At 41.3% G+C, this 22,947-nt stretch overlaps 1 protein-coding gene across 1 annotated transcript in view; it reads left to right on the top strand.

Annotated features, from left to right (window-relative positions):
- Positions 1–22,947, top strand: part of cnih3 (cornichon family AMPA receptor auxiliary protein 3) — a 55,290-nt gene that overhangs the window by 3,943 nt on the left and 28,400 nt on the right. Inside the window, exons 2-3 of the mRNA XM_070926026.1 lie at positions 10,532–10,600; positions 20,487–20,534. Of these exons, the coding sequence (XP_070782127.1) occupies positions 10,532–10,600; positions 20,487–20,534 (117 nt within the window). The remainder of the gene's footprint in view (positions 1–10,531; positions 10,601–20,486; positions 20,535–22,947) is intronic.

Below are 22,947 nucleotides of genomic sequence, written 5' to 3'. Positions count from 1 at the left end.
GCATTGCTTTATACCTTTGATTTCACTGCTGAATGCTTCTGTTTGGGCGAATTTGATCATAAAAAGCTCTGCTTTCTGTCTTTCCTCAACACTTGTGGCTTCACTTATTGTAGGTTTGAGACCCTTGATTTGATTAGCATGGTGCTTGAGATGAGCACTGGCTTTGACATCTCTTTTCAGGTCAGAAAACTATGTCAGGTGGTCTAGCAATGTCCTGTCTTCTTTTGCTTTGGTGTTGAGCACCTGGGCCTTTCCAAGTTCTTTGAAGACCATCTATTTTGAGTTAATTTCAGAGCATAACACATTGCTACCACAGCTGTAGATAACTCAAGCCATGGAGAAGTTGTGAAGCTCATACTTCTTGACATCCATGAAGTTTGCTGGAATATAGAACCTTCTACATTAGACACGTTTTGAAGATCTGTAGCTATGATTCTGTGTTTTGAGCTCCATATTGGCTTTCCCAGGAGAATGAAAGGTGCTACAAACACCAATGGGTTGTAGATGGCAGCTACTGTGGATAGCTCTCCTCTTCTGGTCAGTGGATGTTCTTTGACAGTAACTCTGAACTGGAAGTCATCAGAGGACACGCACCATTGACTTTCATGAGCTGACGGTTTGGTTTGACGTGTCATTGCCTTACAATGATGCAATGACTTACCCAATTGCACCACTGTAGTGCTCGCATGGGTCACCATAACTCACTATGCTCCAACCTAAGTAATTTTTCTGCACAATGAGTTGGTTTTCCTCCCCACATATAACTCTTCTAGGCATTAGAGCTTGTGGGCAATTGTATCTGATCAGCAGACCAATTTTACATTCCCTTTGCTGAGCAATGTGTTCTGCAAGATGCTCCAAATGAGGCCATGCCTTGGCGGTCTCTGAAATCGGGATGTGTGTCTGATTAGCAGGGATGAAGTCAAGAATGTAAGCTGTTGGTACTGTAATGTTCTTAGAGGAAAATAGCCCTTTGAGTCTTTTACAGGGTACAATTGTCCGTTTTGACAACATTGTAAATTGTAGATGATGTAGTTTTAGATTCACTTGTTCTGTTTGTATTTAGAACATCTGACACTTCTTCAAGAATGAATGAAGAGTCGCTTTTTGAATTTAGCAGAGAGCACTTCAATGAACTTGCATAGGAAAAAATTGAACCATGAAAATTAAACTTCCCTCCAAATGTCAGCTTACTTAAATGTGCACAAAGGATTTTCTTCTTTTCCAAAGTAAATCAATTACATTTCTTCAATTGAATAAAGAATGATCTCATGACCATCTTTACGAGCTGGGCATGAGCAGATTAGGAAAAGTTCATGCTTTTCCAAGTTCGACTATCAATCTTGCAACACCTAAATGTGTCCCTGCACAACATAGAATATAAACATACTGCCTGTGTAATGTTAATACAAAACAAATCAATATTCATGAAAATAAATCATTTAAATAATATATCTGAACAAAATATATCAAACAATGACATGAATAATATTTATGGCTAAAAACCCCTCTTTGACCTCTTGGCCAATAGGGTGTCGATCGTGTTTCATGCCTGGATAAAAACCATGTGTGAAACTGTTGATGAGAAAGTGAACAGAATCTATATCTTGATGGTTTTGTAGAGCAGTGGCTAGAACATTTACCTTAACAGGTGTACCATGGTTCTTTGCTAGTCAGTATGCTGGTGTAGTTGGGTTGTGGGGGCAGGTGTTCCACCTCTGCAGAAGAAGCAGGTGTGCAGGAAGCAGCGGTTGAAGAAGGAGCAGCCGAGGTGGTTAAAATTGTTGCACACCATCCTGCCTCCCTGGGATGGAATATGCCTTCCCCGGTCGATGGGCTAGGGGATGATGGGTGGAGGGGGTGCAGCGGGCATTAAGCAGGGATACTGGGATGTTACATATGGAAGAGGGACGTGAGCAAGGTGGAGAGGAGCGATGACACGCTGTGGCAGGGTGGGAGGGGACGCCACATAGCTCACAGGAGAGGAATGGACGGGCTGCGAAGGTGTGGCAGTAAAGTTCAGAGTCAAATGCGCCCCAGTATGTTCCCAGGTTAAACTGGAGTAGTTGCCCTGCTGCCTTGGTAGTGCAAAGACCGTTATAGCTGTAAAAGCCTGTCCCTCCAAAATGTAAAGCCATGTCGAGTATGATTGAAAGTTAGTTGTGCAGCTTGGATCTTCAATCAGGAAAAGCTGAGCAGATTATGTCTCGGTAAAGGGAGAATGCTACAGTGAATTATGTGGAAGTGAGGTCCTTTGACTGTGAAGGTAGTGGATGACGTAGCTGCAGTAATCCTTGGTTAGTCTGCACTTCCTTTGGCTGGCTGGTGTCGATAAGGGATGGCTGAAGGAGCCGAGCTAGATCTACATAATTACCGGAGATAATCTGTTGCCGGAATGTGGGAGGGATGCCAACCCAGATAGCCTGTGTGTGTGTTACCATGCATTAAAGTTTTACTCCAAATTTGGACAAAGGTGTGCTAGACACCTTCTTCAGGATCCCAAAGATGAACTGGAAACGACAACCAAGACCAGCAGGGTAGAGAGCACAGATCACCACTGAGTGAGTATTTTGGTCACCTAATGCTATGTTTTGGTCAACAAAGTAATAGCTATAGGCTACAGAGGTACTTCCACAGGCTGGGGAGATGTCGGACTAACATGACAAAAGCTTTGACGGCTGCATTCCCATGGAAACCGCGCACACGTGGGTCCCGCAAAATATGACAGCTACAGTAGCTTGGCAAATAGCGTTATAGGGCACTTAACTGGTAACTGCTGCTGCCGTTAGCCAGTTAGCTCAGTCAGCTCAGTTAGCCATGCAGCTAGCAGTTTTATTAGCTGACATTGCCTGGACTGGGAGCTCGGAGCACAGAGGGAGTGCTGGTGTTTACACCGTTAGCAAAGGAGCTTTGGACCACCAGAAGGAGGAGGTTTTCAGGCCCGGTGTGAGGGGAACCCAGTAGGGAATGCTGGCAGGAAGCGACCCCGGATGGGCACCAGAACCAGAACCAGGCGAGAGGGCAACGGAACTGGGCTCAGCAGCGTCCTAGTGAACACGGCCGGACCGGGACAGAACAGTCTCAGAGACCGACAGAGGCCAGTTTGACGACAGGGAAAACAGTACCAAGGTGATTTACAGTGGCTCCGACCCTGAATCTGGGGACGACGAAGAAACCAACTGTCAAGAAAGAAAGACATAGATAAAGATTAAGACCAAAATAATTAAGTAGAAACACAAGAACAGACCACAGCAAGTAAAGCTTTGTGTTGGGGAGGGTACTCACAGTTTGTACTGTCTTCATCTGGATTATTCGTGTCTTAATAACAGCAATGAAATAAAGATGGAAGTACAATTGGCTTTCCACTTAATGTTCTTGTTACAACTGTCTCCTGCTGTGTCCTAAGTAATTCTCATTCAATATTTACTAAACACTATATAGGCAAATCCATGTGGAGGACCATTTAGTGTCAGGTGGCAAAAATATATATATATTTTTTATATATTTTTTTTTATATATCTGGCAGCCATCAAAATGTGGCTTTTTTTTGTAGCTATTTGAGCAATGCATGACAGTAGCTAGCTCTCAGTTTGTAACCATCGATTGTACACTACATTTTCCAAAGCATTGTGGGATAATTTCAACCTATTTATAGGGAATAATAATTCTGTTAACTCTGATGTTCAGATAAAACTACAAAGTTGAGTTAATAGTGACAGTAAATGATTTCAGAGCTCCTAGCTTTGGTTAAGGACAATTCTGGTTTATTGAAACTGCAGTCTTATTTTTTATAGTTTTGGCCATCTTTTGTAATATTTAGGAAAACATTGTATTCATCAGACAATGAAGTATCCTGGTTTCTGAAGTCACGTCTCTAATTTATTCAGCAATTCAAAGGTGTGATATTGTGCCCATTTGACAGCTGTTTTTGTGTTTTTTACAACTTCAATCAGTTTGAGCTTTGTAGGCATCATCCTGCTTAGATTGTTAGCTACTTGCTAGGTAAATCAATCTGTATACTGTGATGTGATGTTCACATTTAACTGTACATCTTGTCTTTCTCTTCCTAGTAAATTTGGCAACCTAGTGGGTTGTTTAAAACCTGTATGATTGTCTGAAAGCTTGTGTTTCTTGCCACATCTGACTACTTTTTAGTCACACATTTTCAGATCTCAGCAATGAGTACAATATGATTTGCCTAAAGGTTAAAGTGTACCATTCTATCAATCTCTATCTATCAAGTACGATATACAAAAGAGGACAGGACTAATTTGGGGAAAAAGGGGAATGACATTCAATAAAGGCCAAAGCTGAAGTGAATTCAGGTCCTCCGTGTTTCACGGAGCATTTCCAGTAGCATACAGAGCCACAGTGATTTTAGCTTGTGCTCAAGGTGCCCTAGTAAGACGTCAGGGGTAAGAAATGCATAGGTGATACAATTGATTGTAATCTCAGCGAAGCAAACAGTCAACAGGGCTTTCTGGCACCAGAGGCTATAATGGAGGCGGTGTTCAGTATATAGCTGGGTTGGCATAGCATCGATCAGTATTCATTAACCCCTGCTGGCTCCTCATCCATCATTCTGACTCCACTGTTTCTATTGTTCCACTATGCACTGTGCACATACACTGTAGGATTATACGGGTGAGCCTCGTTCCCCCTTGAACATATCTCTGGGCCAAGTGATCATAATTGACAAGGTGAAGCCTGTGAGGATTAGAAACAGATGGATTAGCATTGATTTTTCTTCCATGTAAAGAGATTTAGAAAATCCGCTGTCGCCTTACTCATACAGTTGTGGATAACAGTCAGTACTGGCAGTAGGGGCAAAAGAAAAGTAGCATTGATGATAAGCAGGTTGGTAAATAAACAGGTGATTTAGTGAAGTAGTAGTGCTCCTGACAAATAATCCAGTTATTTCAATTACAATTCATTGGATTTTTCAATACAATTCTCTATCACTTAAATTTGTTACCGACTGCCTTTGGTGACTTCCAGTTTGTAGGTACCTGTGATGAACCTTCACAATTTTCCATGATAATGTATCTTCTGCTATTTTAGGATTTTAGGACACACACAAATATTGTCCTGCAGTAATGTCACTGCAGCATAATTTCTTGGGCTAGTCAGAAGGTGTGGTTTGACCACACACCTGTTTTATGTAAACAATTGTATATGTGTTGAGTATGCTCATGTTGATGTTCTGTATAGCTGCGTATGTGCTTATTATATGTCTTTTTAGTGCCTGAAGTCCTGACGGCTGAATCATGCATACAGAATGCTGATATAGGAATTTTCTGGGAGGAAGAAATTTGTTTCATTTCATTGATCTTGTCACAGTGCAGGAAGGGGTTAACCGGGCCAGTAGTGTTTGTGAGCATCAGAGAAACTGCCTTCTCCAGCTGTCTGCCCCTGCCAAGGTGTTCAGCACAGATACAGGGCGACACTGACAGGAGCATTTTAGTGATTAAAACACAAGCCAACTCCCAGCACATGGACAGCCAGTGTAGGAGAGGGGGTGTTTTGTTGTTCCGTATACAGTCCTACAAAGGTAAAACAGGTCTTAAAATGTTGAGATAGAGAAGCCTAATACATTCAGCGTTGTTTCACAGTTTTAAAACAAAAAAAGTAGCTAAAATGTTTGAGGTTTCCTACTTAGCTCCCATTTTCAAACACAACATGAACGTGTGAAGCAGGCAATCCTTCCCTGAGCGAGAATCCTTGCGTATGAATTTGTCTGTAAGGCATCCAAACTGTGCTGGACAGTTGCCAGCCATTTTGATAGCTTTTTTTCTTCCCTAACATGATTATTAAACCTGTCGTTACTAAAAAATGAATCACAAGCAATAAAGACTAACACAGGCTCACTCACACCAGACCTTTTTCCATTCTTGATTTGCTAGGCGCTGCATTTTACTCTCTGCCTGATATATGATGAAAATTTAATGCTCCTCATGGGGAAATTGGACAGCCTGTGGTGTAAACTTTGCATCTTGCCTGTTGGTTAATGCAGAGAAACAGACAGATTGTACTGTTCAGATGTCAATTGGCTGATGCATATTAGACGGGTTCTAAATTGCGCAGCAGAGGTTGGTGAGGAATGGTTGTGCTGAAAATTAGCCCATATTGAGTGGGTTTAAAATCCCAATGAATAATTGAGACAAGACTTTGAATAATTAAAGTGGACCCTGTAGTCTTTCACATTAGAGTGGAGGTTCCTCTGATTGCTGTTGTTGTTTTTAATCTTGTTATTTCCTTATGAATGCCTTGAAGGCTGCATGGAAGAAAAAGCATGTTTCTGGTTGGTCATAGCTTTCACCCACTTAAAGACAGTGAAAATGAGCACAAATTTACATCCACACACTAAAACACAATAAATGAGGCTACACCCATCTCTCTGTTCCCCTCTATTTCCTTTGCAGACACACAGACGGCAAGGTGTCAGTCCACGAGCAGCCACAGTCTGCATTGAAACACACTGTTTATGCAGGATTCTGCGTGCCAAGAGAGAAACAGAGGGTGCCAGTTTGTTTGCTGTTACTGCCAGCCAACCTTGACTTCAAAGCAGTCTGTTAAAGTGAACATCCACATCAAAACAGGACTGCATTTGCAAAAACAGAACCCATAGTTATTGCCAGCAGATCTTCAGCAGGAATCACCCTCTGAGCATGTCACAGATTTGAGTTTTGGTCCTCTGGTCTGCAGCTCAGGGGCAAATGATGCTTCTGATCATGCCTGACTGAACACTCTAAGATCTAAGAGATGAAATTCCGTTTTAGGGTGGATTTTCCCTTAAAGGATAACACCAGCTTATTACAGTGTGGGTCTAATTCTTGTAGTTTTAGCTACCATCCCTATTGGTAATAAAATCAGTGTACTTGTAAGTTAGTTGCTGATATCTGGGAATGCTGTGTCATTGCTAAAAAGAGGTTTGATGGAGCAAGACTCACCACTAGTCAGATGTTTCCCTTCTACCCCAAAATATCCGTCGTAAATATCCATCACAGTATACAGACCGACTTCCTGGTTCAACTTTCAGATTTCCAGTGCAATGAGGGATTTTTACCTAAGTTGCACTCCTAGACCTTGCTTCAGGAAAGGGTCCCAGTTTCCCTAACCTGAGCTGGGTAGCTTTCCTCCGAAGTTACCACTCCACGAGAGTTCTTGAATTGCTCTTGTTTTGACCCGTCTCTGGATAAATTTGTCTCAGGAAAAGATGAAAATAAGAGCCAAGTTGTGCTAAATTGAAGGATCTTTTAAGCCTGACATCAACTCAGAACATCCAGTCTATAGTGTTCTTCTCGGGTGGTTTGTAAAGGCAAGGTATTTTTGCCGCACTTTTATGTGTGTGTCTCTGTGGAAGAGTGTGTATGTGTGTTCACGTCGCCCATGAGGATCAGCCGAGGGGAGGCTATCACACTGTAACAAAGTGAGGCAATGAGCCAGGATCACTGTTGGGATCCACTGGGAAATAACATGTAAAGAGCCGCCTGTCAGTGCGGGGACGAGCCCAGGGAAATAACCCGGGATTGGTGCGAACCTCTGCTGTTTCTCTGATGTTAATTCCCCATACTGGGCTAACACACACACTCACATGCCACTGACACCTCTGTGTCTTTCTCATATAGCACACAGTGCATGGATAACATTTTTGTACCACACAAACAGTAATCCCATTTTTCTTACTCTGCACACACACACACACACACACACACATCTTACAATTCCGCCATGGTACACACACACACACACACACTGGAGACACGCAGTGTAGCTCATATGCAGATATACTGACTGACTGACACTCATATCTCTTCCCGCAATGACTCTCTCATACACACACACTTCCCTCCTGAGGCCCAACTAGTCAAGCAATGACATCTGTCTTTGTAGTGCATTTGCCTCCATTGCAACACCAATGGAACTGTTGCGTATTTTATCTGCTCTTCATCATTACTTGGCGTTGTTATTACCAAGAGCTATGCAGCAGTGGGTGGGCGGCAGGATCAAATGACACCAATTCAGGGGGTTCTGATTTCTAAGTCTCTTGCATGCAAATTTTGTGCCTTTTGGGCAGATTTGATCCAACATTTTAACTGGAGCAGATCGTGTTAATGATGACGAGGATGAAGAGCTGACTCTGAAATGGAGGATGTGGGTGCATTATGCCTCCCTGCAACTTAGAGAGAGCTACAGCCAGTGGTTAAATTGGGCCGGGCCGTCTGGGGCTCAGCCCATAGGACATAGGCCTACGCTCTTCTATGTCATCAGGGGACGCTTAACTTTGCACATCTTCAACAATGTATATATTTTTACGCTTACACTTTACTCGGTCTTAATAATTCAAAAAATGACTAAAACATGTTTTCTTCGTAGGTGTAGAGGCCTAAATGAGGTGATGTAAGAACTTGTGAACAGAACTTCTGTACTGAGTGTTTTGTCACAGTGACTGATATCGAGTGTTTCGTTTATGCACTCTCCCTCCTGCCTGTTGGTGCATGGAGAGCTGCCAACCAATGTGTTTATGATTCATATGTTTGGTAGAGCACAAAATTGTTTAAAAGAGCACAAAGTTCTTCATAGATCTAGCCTCTTAATTTTGCTCTCAACATGCACCCCGACTGATGCATTTAACTTTAATTTGAACTTTTCACTCTGTATGATCATAAATAATAAACAGATAATGTCGCCATTATCCTATATTTTTTTATTTATCAACAAATCCCATAAAAGACCAAAACCAGTGTTAGCTCCTCTCTCAGTACATCCTGACTTCCCCACTCTATCTGTGCCTCAGCCCAAAGTCCATTGGTTCATACTGAACCTGTAAATCTTTAAAAACTCATCACAAATATATAGTATTATTTAAAAACAATGCTCAGTCATTTTTGTGAAACTGCTGGGCACTGTAGTGTTTAAACCATGCTATCAGTGTAGCTCTATGGATGGCAGTGACGGTTGGTTGGTCACTGTATGTGTATGTGTTTAGTGCTAATTAGCAAATGTTAGCATGGAAACATGCTAAACTAAGATAGTTAACATGACAATCATTATACCTGCTTAACTTTAACATATTAGCATTGTCATTGCAAGCATGTTAGCAGGCTGCCTAAGTACAGCCTCAGAGAGCTGATTGCATGGCTGTTGACTACGGTGACCAGATGTCCCGGTTTGTCCGGGATTGTCATGGTTTCAAGCTGGGTGTCCCGAGTCTCGACAGATATCTGTAAAACACTAAAATGTCCCAGTTTTTAACATTCACTACCAAATTGTCCCGGTTTTCACTGCAATTAAAAGAATAATTAAAAGAATAATTACAATATTACACCTGTCTTCAGAAGTTTATCATGTTCTGTCCCACACATCTGAATTCAACACTGATTTGTCTGTATGTGTGTCAATCAATCAATGTGTCGTTGTCAAGGCTGTTGTTAGGCTATGAGTCATAGTGGCTCTTTCTGTCAGACTTACTCCTTCCTTCGTAAAGTACCCGGCAACGAAAATGCTGTGTTCATGGCATCCATGGTGTTGAAAGGTGCACTAAGCGCTGAAATAACTGTGCCCCATCCTGATAAAAACACCTATGGTGTGTGTCTAAGCTTGTGCATGTGCGTGTGCATGAACGTGCGGTACACTTAAGGTACTGGGGATTTGAAAATATGGTCACCCTACTGCTGATTCTTCAAAGAAACATGCAAGAATTGGTATTTTTGCAACTTGGCGGCCCTACAGTTTCCGGAGTGCAATTCACCCTCATGGATGACGTGCATTTGTTGACAAGCTGAAGGATTTGGATTTGGTGGGCTGACTTAACTTTGCTAACACAGCCAAACATCAAGCAAGTACAACAACGCAAGACATAGCAAGACAGCTAACTTTACGTACTAGTCCAACAGCAAGAAGGCCAGCTCAGCGTCTGTCCAGGCCTCTCTCTTTTCCTCTAAGCTAACCCCTCAAATTGTCTAGGCACTGTAGCTAACATTAATAACATTTGTGGGCTTGAGTATTTAAGGCAGCAGGACAATGTATCTGGTACTGTCTCAAAATAGACGGTGTCAATTTCCATTGTAATAAAGAAACATGTCACCCAGTGCAACATTGTGGCTGATTGATGTGTTTAATAGTTTTTGGAGAACAATGGAGCTCTATGACACAGAGGGATAAGATATACCAGGCTTTGAAACACACACACAACACTTGAAACACACACAAACAGATTATCACCAAGCTTTAAGTTTTAACCATTATTGTTTGATGTTATATAATATACATGGAGAAATAATCTATGGTAATAACATGGTCTTCTGCAGCTGAGTTTGCATTCTGAATGCTGCATTGCTGGTGGTGAGACACATAGGCATGTGCATAATTGCCACGGGGGACCGCGGACGAGCAGACGAGCAACAATGACCATTAGCGCTGTTTTTTTTCTCTCTCTCTTTTTATGGAGGGTTCCACTTACCCCTCGCTATATTGTCCCTCTATTTTACTGATTATATAGTCATCACTTCTTTCCGCCTCTCCTTCACAGATAACAGCTTTTGATGAGCTCCAGGCTGACTTCAAGGTGCCGATTGATCAGGGCAATCCACTCCATGCGGTAGGTTTGCTCTCCCTACTCATTTTCATTAATATAGTACCAAACATTTTCTCTGCATGTTTCATTAGATTATTGTGTATGTGTGGATGGCGTTGGTACATATGGAAATATATTTAAATCCATTTGCTGAGGGACGCACACATTAACATGGAACACCACAGCGGAAGATTCTGTGTCCTGTACTTTCTCTCCTCTCTCTTTCCCCATTAATTTTAAATCAAGCAGCTGGCATCATACTAGTTTTTTACACCCTCCTCTACTCACTTCCTGGCTCAAAAGCAGACTCCTATAATCAGGCTTAAGGCCAAAGCATCAAGCATGAATGAATCATCTTTTACGAACACACAAATCCTTGAATCCAAATATGTATAAAATAAAAGCAACAGGCCACAACCAAAGATGAACATGGAATCGTCAGTTGATCTGGTCCTGCATCTATTGCAAGCCACTTCTGACATTCTACTGAAACTGAACTATCTAAACCATCCAGCTAGGATTTGGATATAGCCTAGACTCAGTTGAGGACAAAATGTCCCTACAATTGCCAACTTTCTGTCCATCTATCTGCACAGACTACTGGCTACTGATTATTACAGAGATATTCCAGATCTGGATAACATTTGGCGAAAAGTGGAGGTGAAACCAGAAGCACGTGGCCACTTGACATGTCTCTGAGATTAACAGAGGGTCTTGGGGGGAAGTTTAACTATCTTATCTTGAGTTTATGTAGTTGTGTGTAGGTTAATTTGGACTTAAGTACAAGTCTAGTCGAAAGAGGTAGACGGATTGAAGTAGACCAGACTGGTTGGTCTTGCTGCATTTGAGGTGGCAGATAAGAGTGTCAGAGGATTTGTCAGTGATAAAGCTAGAAAGGGTCAGGACAGGCATGGAAAGAAGCAATTCCATTAGTCAGATATGACCATAGTGTTCGAGGGGGCGACACTGTTGAGTATGGCATCTTGTGCGGTGGTGACTAAATGTTCCAGCAGCAGGTCTGAGTTTCTTGAGTGAGAAGCGGTGATGCCAAGAAATTCCAGGGATGTGCAGGTGGCCAAAGAAGATGAGATAGGAAAGTTAGAAGCAAGAGAAGCAGAAAGGATGCTGGGATGGAGGGATACATGTTCTCCTTTTGTTTGTGAAGCCTGACGGAGAATAGAGGAAGAATGAGATAGCGCTGAAGCAGAGAGAACTTGAATGTTTGATACGACCTGGCCCTCTTAGAGGGCTGATGTGGAAGGCATGACTATGAGAATGCAGAAGTGCTTGGGAAGCTCGGAGAGGGAGGGTGGTGTAAACAGTTGAAAAAGTCTTGCTTTATTGTCACAGTGTTGTAAGTTTGATGTTAGGAGATGGAGAGGACTCCCACACTTCAGAAGTTTGCTGATCTTCTTCGAACAGAACACTATCTGGGAACCATTGGACCTTCTTTAGTGTCACCTTGAAAGGACTCACAGCTGGTCACACCCACAGCTAACAGTGTTCACCACACCTTATCTGCATGAATGTATTTTTACATGTAAATGTGTGAACATATTCATATTTGGGTTAGGGGTTGTGAGAGAAAGGGGTAGTTTCTTTGAGCCTTCGCCTCCTCACAGTGAAGAAACAAGCCAATATGTTCTGCTTCATCGCTCCTCAAAATTGCCACAGCAGCAATCAGGAGAAGTTGTGGAGAAAAATATACATTAGCATTGGCCAGCATGGGAAAGCTGCCCCGGGTGGAGTTGTTTTAGGATGGATTCCAGCCCTCTAAATCCTCTTCCCTCAAGTCTTTTGGGCTTTTACTAACACAGTTGGCTTTTAATAATGCATGGTTGTACAGTACAGCATGAGCAGTTAGTTTGGAGGTGACTTTGACTTAAGAGCTCTGGACTGTATAGCTTCTCTGGAGTATTGACTTCTATACATCCTTGGGGATGAGTCGAAGAAAGATTGGAGAAAAGTTGGAGGCAGATTGAGAAAGAAAATTCAAACTGGGTGAAAGAGGAGAGTTAGAGATAGAGACAGACTGAAAACGAGGAAGAGAAGGCTCAATGAGGAGGCAAATGAAAAGAATTCTTCAGCTTGAAAGGTTTTTTCAAGACACTGAAAACAGTGCATTAGACCAGATTTCCCCACTCAGTACCACTTTCATATTTTGTCATATTTGCATATCATTATGCAACGCAGAACGTATTAAAGAATCCAGCAAGGGAATGGGTACAAAAGGTTCCATCTAATTTTCTCTTCCTTTTCCTTTCTTCTTTCACTTTCCCATGTGTTTTAAACCCATCCGTGCCCTTTTGCCTCCTGCTTCTTATATGAAATGTGTCACCATTGCCCATTTCTAGATGAAAATGTGGCCCTAAAATGCACAATTTATTTTTCAAATATATTAATTAAATACATTCTCAAAGCTGTCTCAAAGTCTTAAAGCTTTTTATGACAAGTTCAAGTTAATGTATTTGTTTTCTGCTTGGTTCCCACAAGCCCTGCAAACCCTATAAAGTTTGTGGATTTAGGAAAAATAATAATTATGGATAGATTTAAGTATTTTTCATTGCCAGTAATGGAAATGTACTTTGAAATATATATATATATATATATATATATATATATATATAAATAAATTTACACCATAATATATTGAGTTATGTACAAAACAACCACAATGTTACAAGAATAGTTCAACACTGAAGACACTTTTGCTTTCTTTCCTAAAGTAAGAAAAGAGAATCCTTATCAATCTCATGTCTGTGCATTACGTACGGAGCAGTTGGCCTAGCTCAGCACACAAACTAGTAGCAGGGGGATACATCCCTAAACCCACAAATTGTAATTTGTATTTCTATTTGTGTGTGGATTAAACAACAAGATATGTATGAATAGCTTTAGAAGAGTTTAGGCTAGTTAGCTAAGCCTGGCTAACAACATCCTGACTCTAGTTCCATGCCAATAACAGTGATGACATTTATGTGAATCTTTAAACATCAAACAGTTAGGCTCTCCAAATGGAAGAACTGGTGTCAGTGAAAAATCTGGCACCATCCACGGGGAGTTTAGGGAATGCTGGGTATCTGGGTTTTTAGACGTGACTTAACAATAACAGGAGGACACTGATATGACAGTGGTGAACCTCACAGTATAATATAATATAAATATATGATCATGTCTCTGTATAGTCTACAAACATCCCCTAGTCCACATAGCTTTTAGCTATTAGCAATTTTTATATACAAGAAACATGCACACATATACCCACATGGAACATTGAGTTATTCTGGAGACATAGTTAGGTCTGTCTTGGTATAGCTGATTGAACAACATAAGGTTGATGGCATTGTTTCTTTCAGGTGACTTGCATCCTATTTTGGAATAAAATTTGAAAATCCCAACTTTGTCTTCCAAATGTATCTATCTTCTCCCCATCTTCCAATCCAGCAGGTTGATGGCTTCATCTTGAATACAGCAACCAGCCATAATTCACCTTCCACACAGTCACACAATTACAGAAATGATCCATATGATCCATCTCTCACTAACTCTTGCATAATATCTCCCACCAGTATCCCCTCCACTACCCCCCCCCAGCTTTCCTTCCTCCCTCTCTTTCTGTCGCTGTCTCTCTTTCTTGAAACCAGGCAGTCTAATTAGCAGTTTCTGTCAGCTTGCTCCCTCGGGGAGGAACCTCACATTGTGCAGACCCTTCACACACACACACAAACACACAGATGTAATATCTCTGTCCTCTCTTTCAGTCTTTCCTGCTAACACGAATTTTGCAGAGAACTATGTAAAACTTAACTTTCTCTCTGTTTGTTTCTCTCTCGTTCACACACACACACACACATATATAGAAGTCTGGCTTCCTCCCACAATCAGAGACATGCAAGTTAGGTTAATTTCTATGCGTCAGCCTTGTGATTGGCACTCGAAACACTCGACATGAAAATGTTATTTCATACTAGAAAGATCATAACTTCAGAAGATATCCTCTGGATTGGTATAACTCAGATTGCTGAAGCCTTATGTGAACTTTGACAGGACTTTGAATGTTCTTCCTGGATGCAATTTAACTTCTACTGTTTCCTCTTGAGAGGAAGGAGGGCAGTCAAGTCAAGCAACTGGATACAGGCCTCCTTTGACTCACACACTAAGTTTGCAAAGACTGTAATGACTGAATACACGAATAAATCACGAATAAATGAACAAACCAATGAATTCATAATACAATTAGAATGCAGCGGAGCCTTAAGGCCCAGTCACACCAGCAGTTAAACCTTTGAAGTCTTGTGGTGAAATCATGTCATTTCAATTGAATCCCAACAATCACTGTATTTGCGTCAAGTTCAACTTTGGTGAAGTTTGACCTGCGGATACATGCCATTGATAAATAGATAGCTGTCTTGACTGTGCTGACTTTTGAGGGAACTGAGAGCCAGAGAGTCTAAATGAGAAGGCTACTGTAGCTAATTAGCTGTGTTTCATCATCCTCTTTTATTTAACCCTCCTCTTTACACACAATATAAATGGAACACTGTCTTTTAGACAGAAGACTGTGGTTGATGGTACAGTTTACATCTTTTGAATAAACTGTGTGAATTTATTGCCCCATCAGTGACCAAGCTTTTTGAGATTACATAAAATGATTGACAAACACTAGTATGTTCCTGGCATGCTACTGTTATAGCCATTAGCTGGCCAGCTACATTAGTCCACCAACTAGTTCTGCAAGTAGTCATTACATCACTCAGGTTCTAGCACATTTCGTGAGGCTGTGTGATGCAAACAGGAGTACCTGTGAAAAATACACACTTACATTCATGTCTGCACACACACACAGGGTCATGCACTCTATTCTATACATCAGCAAACCTACGTGCTGTACACGTCTGTCATGATTTCACACATATCACTCCCTAACATGCAGACACAAACACAGTACAGCGATGGAAATATATTTCAGCTTTCATTTTTTTTGTTTTCCACAGTGCTCAGGGTTTTATTGTGTTGTTCCCATGCTCATGGCATCTGTTGCTTATGTGACTGTTAACACACATGCACACGCGCTCCGCATACACTTCTAATGAATATTCACATCGCTTTATTATGAAGGGATAAAGCTATAGCCGGGAGCAATGATAATATCATCTGAGTCTGAAGATAAGAGTGATAACTGAGGAAGGAGGTGAAGGAAAGAGAGTCTTTTTTTTTTCATTCAAATGTTTTATGAATGTGAATTTTATAACTGATTGATGTTCATCAGCATCCCACCAAGGACACAAGCACAAGCGATGACAGCTTCTGTAGCCTCTTCACACTGTTTAAACCCTCCCCTCCACTCCTCATCCCCCATATCACTCCATCTTCCTCGCTGCTCCACGCCTGTCTCCTACGCTTAAGTTCAAGTCTCACTTGAGTCAATGGTGGAAAACACACTTTACACCAGTGGAACATTAACATTACAAGCACCCTCCTCCACTTCATCTTTAGGGGGTTCATTGTCCAATCATGCTCACACAAAGCACTTCCTGTAAATGAGAATATCCTCTTGATTGGTCTGCCTGGTTAAATAAAGGTCAATTTAAAGCCCCCCCCCCCCCAACCCCCCACCTCTCCACTTCTTGTTTTCCATCCCACCCTCCCTTCCTCCGAATCTTGTTTATACTTCCGCGCCGCTCTCGCTTGTCAAGCCGGTTCTCACTGAGTAACATTTCAAAGAGGCCTCAGCCTAATTGCTTGCTAATGAGTAGACATTTGCGTGTGTGTGTGTGGACACGTACACACACACACAATGCTGCTTTGAGTGGAATATATTTGCGTGTCCTCGTTCAAACTCGGCAGGTGATGAAGGCGAGGGGAGGTGGTGTCTTGCAGGAGTGAATTGGTCCGGTCCTTGATGAGGTGCGTGGTCTTAACCAGAAATAAACCTGAGCAGTGGAGATGATTTCCTGGCTGTTGTGGTATGTGTGCATTTATGGATGTGGGTATATGTGTGTGCAGTGGATGAGGTCATATCAAGGACAGAGGGAGGGTTAAAAGTCTGTGTTTTGAAGAACATCAATGACTTCCTGTAATCTGCCACTATGAATACAAATTCTTACCCCAACCACACTTTTTCCGCTGTTCCTCCTCCCAATCATGGATTCCCTTTTTGCCCATCATGCCGCTGCTGAACATTGCACTTCAAAGTCATACTTTCTTCAGCTGAAATGGCCGCTCCATGTATTTTGAAACATTTTAAATAATGAAAAGTTAAAAGGCAGCGATATATCTTTCCGCATTTTTTCCCACGCTTCCTGTGAAATGAGGTAAACTCCCATGAGATGTTTTTGGGAGATGAGAGTCGAAGTCTTGATACTTTAGTTGGCAACACACACACACAGACACACACATATTCAAGAAATGAATAAATGATACAGTGGTCACCCTCATTTTTATACTACCCTTCACTTATTTATTACTCTCCCTCCATTGTTACAGTAATGTTACCTGAGACTTGTTTGCAGCGTCCTACCCAGGAACCTCTGGTTTCATTATTTAGAGCACATTGTATAAATTAATAATTTTCCAGTGGAAACCTCTGCAGCAGTCTGCACTTCTTAAAAATAGTCAATCAAATATGTATATTTACATCTTCATCCATGCATATTTTAGGAAATGATATACACGCCCTCAACATTTGGTATCTAACCTTTAAATACATCAAACATCACATTTTAGCCATTAGCATTCATTTGGAGTTGTGTTTTGGGTTACCTGACAAATGTAAGCCCAATATTTTCCTTTTAGCTCTGTTTTCATCTTCACCAACTCCTGAGGGAAATATCTGGCTTTTCTGGCTGCTAAATGCTCCACTGTGTCCACCAGCTAGTTGCTAACTTTGTTTGTCTGCTGTTTGGTGCTGATCAGATGTACCATCATTTAAGTAGTTTCACAGAAAACAGCTGCCTGCTGCTAGAAACTAGTTGATGAGCAGTGAGACGGAAGCAAACGAACAAACGAACAAATAGACGCTGAAACAGCTAAGTTGGCTCTCTCCAAGGTAAAAAGAAACCCCCCCAGAAAAACCCCACACATCTCACTTAACATGGTAATAAAACATTGTTAACTCAAGCTATTACTTGACAACCCATTCGTAGATATGCCAGATTCCCAAATTCATATCATTATGTGTGAACATGCTAGTGTTGTGACTCCTTGAAATGCTAGAAGTGGATATAAAGCATCTCATATCGTGAAATCGTGCACTCTGGAAACAAGCTAGCCAGCTGTTGTGCTGATATAGAGTCAACTGTATCACTGACTGGGCTACATATATTCCATTCCTACCCAGACAATAAATGGCAGCACAGAAATGTCCCATCCATCTTTCTTCTACCCAACACAACACAACAAACTCTGAACTCGCCAGCTTCAGTGGTTTCAGGCTGAGCTCAGTCTCATCAAGTTACAGGAGGCTGATATCTTCACATCTCACTCTTGGAAAGAAAGCAAATAAACATCATTTTCAAAATGTTGCACTATTCTTTTGAAACAGTTTAGTCACTTGATACCAAAGTGTTAGATACACGCATACACACATATGCACACATTGTGATAAAAACAGAGCTGAGTGGTGCTGGAGGTGTTAAAGGCTGCCAAAAAAAGGCACAGTGACTCCTTCAAAAGTAGAAATCTTTAATTCCAAGCAAACACAAAACGTCAATCAAGACTGTGCGGCCCTGCAGGTCCCCTGTTTAGCCTTGATTTGTGCTTCAAAATACAGCTGTGATTCTAGCCTGCCTGAACCACCACACAAACAGGACAGAGAAAATAAACTATCACAGATGACTGATAATCACTGACTCATTTAGCTGCAGTACATACTGGTTTTTACTGTCAGACTGTCTTTAAACTGTCTTATAATAACCAATAACTACAGATATTAGTGGACTGAAGTTAGATCCACTATATACAATAAAAGAAAATACATCTACTGTTAAAAAGGTTCAATACTAATACAGTGAATTTAAGAGTCAAAGTTAAGCCCTTGGATAAATAAAAATCATATTTCATGGGTTACTATGTGTTTCAAATACTGACTGCCAGTTGTGAATGGGCAGAAGCCACCTCTGAGTGTGTGTGTGTGTGTGTGTGTGTGTGTGTATGGACAACGAGGGCTCTCAGTGCGTCTACACACACACACACACACACACAGTACTGTCTAAGCCTATTTTCCTCACAGCTCTCACCCAGTGAGTGCCTGCTTCTGTCTCTGATTCACACACACACAGTAGTTCAGCAGAGGTAGCTGGCACATTTTCACACAGCAAAACCAAAACTCTTCTTGCTCGCCCTCATCATTAAACATATGATATAAAAAATGCACCAGTTAGTTAAAAAGCACAGAGGCAACAGTACAGTATGTGGTATAGAAATGCGGACACTGTCCATAGTTTTGCAGTATATGAAAAAGTAAACAACAATAAGCAGACCACTGTGGAGTATCAGAAACACTCATGAATGCAGCATTCATAGGCAAAAAGCGTGTTTTCACTCAGCACATTTTAACACATTTTAATCTTACTTTTCTTGTGTGGTTACTAAATATTAGCTCAGCTTTAGACACACTGGCTGTATAACCCTAAAATATATTTTTTATACACTTTAGCAGAGTTCCCATGGAGCCTTTGTTGTTGCCGTTTGCAGCCAGCTTGTGAGGAGCAGAGATATAGTCAAACAGACTTGTCCACAAGCACAAACAGCATGATGCTTGGATCAATATATGATTTATAAGCAGCCAGTTATGCATCGCTCCCCTGTGGAACACGCCGTGCTGCCAGTCAAGTTCCGAATGCGTCTCTATAGGAATTAGTTAATATTTGATGATAATGTTAAAAGCTTTGGTGAAATGGTGGCTGTTAGAGTCAGCATTGTGGTGGGTGCTGATTTAAGCGTTTTACAGTTTATTACACAAGCTGAGAACACTTAAAAATATTGAGATATTGTCTTAATCTCTCCTCCAAAATTCTATATGAGTGGATTTCCTGCTGTCACACGACACTACTAATGTGGAGAAAATCTAAAGGTTGATGAGATATTAAAGTGGTCCTCCCCAAGAGACACAATCCTAAAGTGACCTGAGGACAGTCATACCTGATCCCAAGTGGTCAATCAGAAAATACATCAGAAAAAGCTGTCGTGCTCTCCGCATGATTAACCCAGAACCCTACTGAACATCACATGCTGTTGTATTCAATACAAGTTATACTTTGAAGAGCAGGACTGGTAGATCTATGGCACATTACTTATGGCACAATGAACAGATAATGTTCCGCTTGCAACTTCAATCATAATATACAAGAAGTGTATTAAAATATGACATATATACAGCATAAAAGATCACTTGTTTTTGTAGGTTTGAATTATGGAGAATCAAAACAGCGTTGCCTAGGTAACAGAGCGTTAGCCTATGAAAAAAGAAGATACTTTTGAAGATAACTTTGTAGATTTTATAGATAAAGAAATGTGTGTCTAGAAATGGGAAACAAATATTATCAGGCAGAAAAGTTCTTATACCACTCTATATCAACACCACACAAGTAATTCTTTTCTAGCAAAATCCAGTCTGACTGCACCTGAACAAGTAAAAGACTACGTGTGTTTGGACAAAGTCTTTATTTTGGATATGAAGTCCAGTGTTTTTTGATTTTGTTTAAAGCCATCACATTTATGAATTGAGTCTGGCTTGAGCCACATGACTCGAGTCCACACCTCTGACATATCATTAAAATTAGGTCCAAGATATATTCATGTATATTTTGCTGTGACCATCTCTGTAGCTTCTGCTGGAAAATATCTATGTATGTATGAAATGTGTTTAAACCCCTTTTCACCTGCTTTTTCCCTGTTTGTCTCTTTATAGAGGGAGAGACTGCGGAACATTGAGAGGATCTGCAACCTGCTGAGGAAGGTAAGAAGACAAGGACAAATCACATCTTGTTTTGTGACGTTCACGCTCTTAATATGATCAGTTACTGGCTTGTAATTAATAATGATGTAAGAATATGCACTCCAATGAGAAAGTACATCTGTCATCCGTCTTACATGTAACCCAGATTACATATATTTATGTGCTCTAAATGTTGTGGTCTTACCCCTGGCAGCATTTTCACAATCTCCTTATTTCTTATTAGAAATGCAAGGCTTCTGCTTGACAATTTAGTACTTGATTTGTGAGTTTTTAGAGCAGCATATCAGTATTCTACAGGTCTAATTTCAGTAGTTCAGTTTTTAATGATTTTTGATTCCTTTTCCTTTGTCTTCTTGCCTCATGTTGAACTGACATCAAAGTGGAGGCAGAGATTTAGAGGTTCTGTGCTGTGCTCTGCAGAGCCAGCTGTCTGTTTCTCCCTGTGTGTGTGTGTGTGTGTGTGTTTGTGCAGACAGTTTGCCTTGAGGACTCAGTATGAGAATGAGAAGAGGCCTCCTCCCAGCTTCAATGTGACATCTGCTTCTCCCTGCATCTCTTTGAAACTCACACTGTGTCTGCACGACTCATGCATGTGTGCGTGCGTGCAAGTGTGTGTGTTGTATGTGTGTGTCTGTTTATACTGGAGGTTCATCGGTTGAGCAGCTGATCTTGGTTATCAGTGTTGTCGAGCCCCCAGGCCCTCCACTGGCCCCTGGGGATGACGTTCTCCCTACAGTGCTTGTTCAGTGACAAATACACAAATGCATGAAAACACAAACACACATAAAGCAACATACAGTACATGCACACACACACACACACACACACACATCCAGATGCACTGTCCTTGCAGCTGTGACCTACTGTTCAGGGATCACAGGAGGTAGCTGCAGACGTGCTACCACAACGTCACCGAGCAGCAGCTTAAATCAGAATCAGAATCAGAAATACTTTATTGATCCCCGGGGGGGAAATAGAATACCACCCAATTTAAGTATCAATGTGTGCCATTTCAATCAATATTTGTTTCCATGAAAAACCATATTGCAAAGCCAGAGATCAGAGACCTTCTAAGCCTGTGACTAAATCAATATATAATCAAAATCTGCAGCAGCTGTACAGGGAACATAAAGCAGATGGATTTTTGTTGAGACACAGAACTATCATTTAAGTTTCTACATCTACATTAGTGGCCATATTTGTGCACGATTATCAGTTATAAATAAGAAATGCAATTTCAACCTCAGGAATTTGTCATAAAAGTGACACTACGTGGCCCATTTGTCTGACGTCATGTTGTAATGCACTTAAAAAGTTTACCAACTGCCTCTAAACAACAGAGGAGAAGAAGAAGAACTAGTATGTCGGTTTGTATGATTCAACAGATTAAAAACACACATTTACTTTCAGTAAAAGGTAAACAAGGTGCGTCTTCTCGTGGGCGTCTTCCGATCTGATCGGAGACGTACGTGATTGGCCGCCGCAGCGTGACGTCAGGTTGCGTTCCTCCAAAAGTTGAATCCGTCTCAACTTTTTGTCACAGTGGCGCTGCGTTTTTCCAGAACCACCCACGGTTACCACTGTCACACACTACTACACTACCCTCATTCAAAATGAACGGAAGGACTGGCGTTTTCGCCGCAACGCCAGGTGTGGTTTGATTGCCGCCTTATGCACAATATTATGGCCGTGCTTCAACCAGACCTCAACCATGCTGTTTGTAGACTCTGTATGAATTAAACACGAATTTAGTCCCGGATTGGTCATCCCAGACCAATTTTCAGAATAGGGCATAATTTTTGCCCCATGGGTTGTCATTTGATGTTCAGTTTCAGGTGGGGTCACGACACCTGATTAATTGCCTGAGCGATCACTGATCTGGCTCTGGCACAATCAAATGGATTTCTGGGAGGTCAGAAATTTGATTTTTTGCAGTTTGAGCAGTTCCACAGGCTGATTTCCTGCATGGCTGCTGTCAATAAATCAGTTCTAAACTGTGAGCTTCTTTTTATATTACTGGAGTAGTATTTTACATTTTGTGGCTAAAATTGTTGAATTGAATGAGACTGTTGTGATATAAAACCAAACACCACTGCAGAACAGACTGCTACGTTCTTAGTAATAGATATTGATCTCTACAAGCATACTCACTGATTTGCAGCACTGCCCATACAACCACATATGTCTTCCTAAGAAGAAGTGGTATAGCAAAATCGACTAAGAAACGTCTATCATCTCACAGTATATATATATATATAGCCCTACTCCAATGTACGAGGTGATTGACGGACGGCATTATCTGGTGGCTCAAGAACTAAAACAAAGAGAAGCGGAAAGAGAGGACATCCCTGCCAAGTGCCTGAAGTGACAATGTCCTTTTTCAAACATCTGGTTTGAAATTCATACATCTTTC

This window comes from Enoplosus armatus, chromosome 19, assembly GCF_043641665.1.
Source record: "Enoplosus armatus isolate fEnoArm2 chromosome 19, fEnoArm2.hap1, whole genome shotgun sequence".
Classification (NCBI taxonomy): Eukaryota; Metazoa; Chordata; class Actinopteri; order Centrarchiformes; family Enoplosidae; genus Enoplosus; species Enoplosus armatus.
The sequence above is the reverse complement of the archived record's forward strand: the minus strand, read 5'-3'. Positions and strand labels throughout refer to the sequence as shown.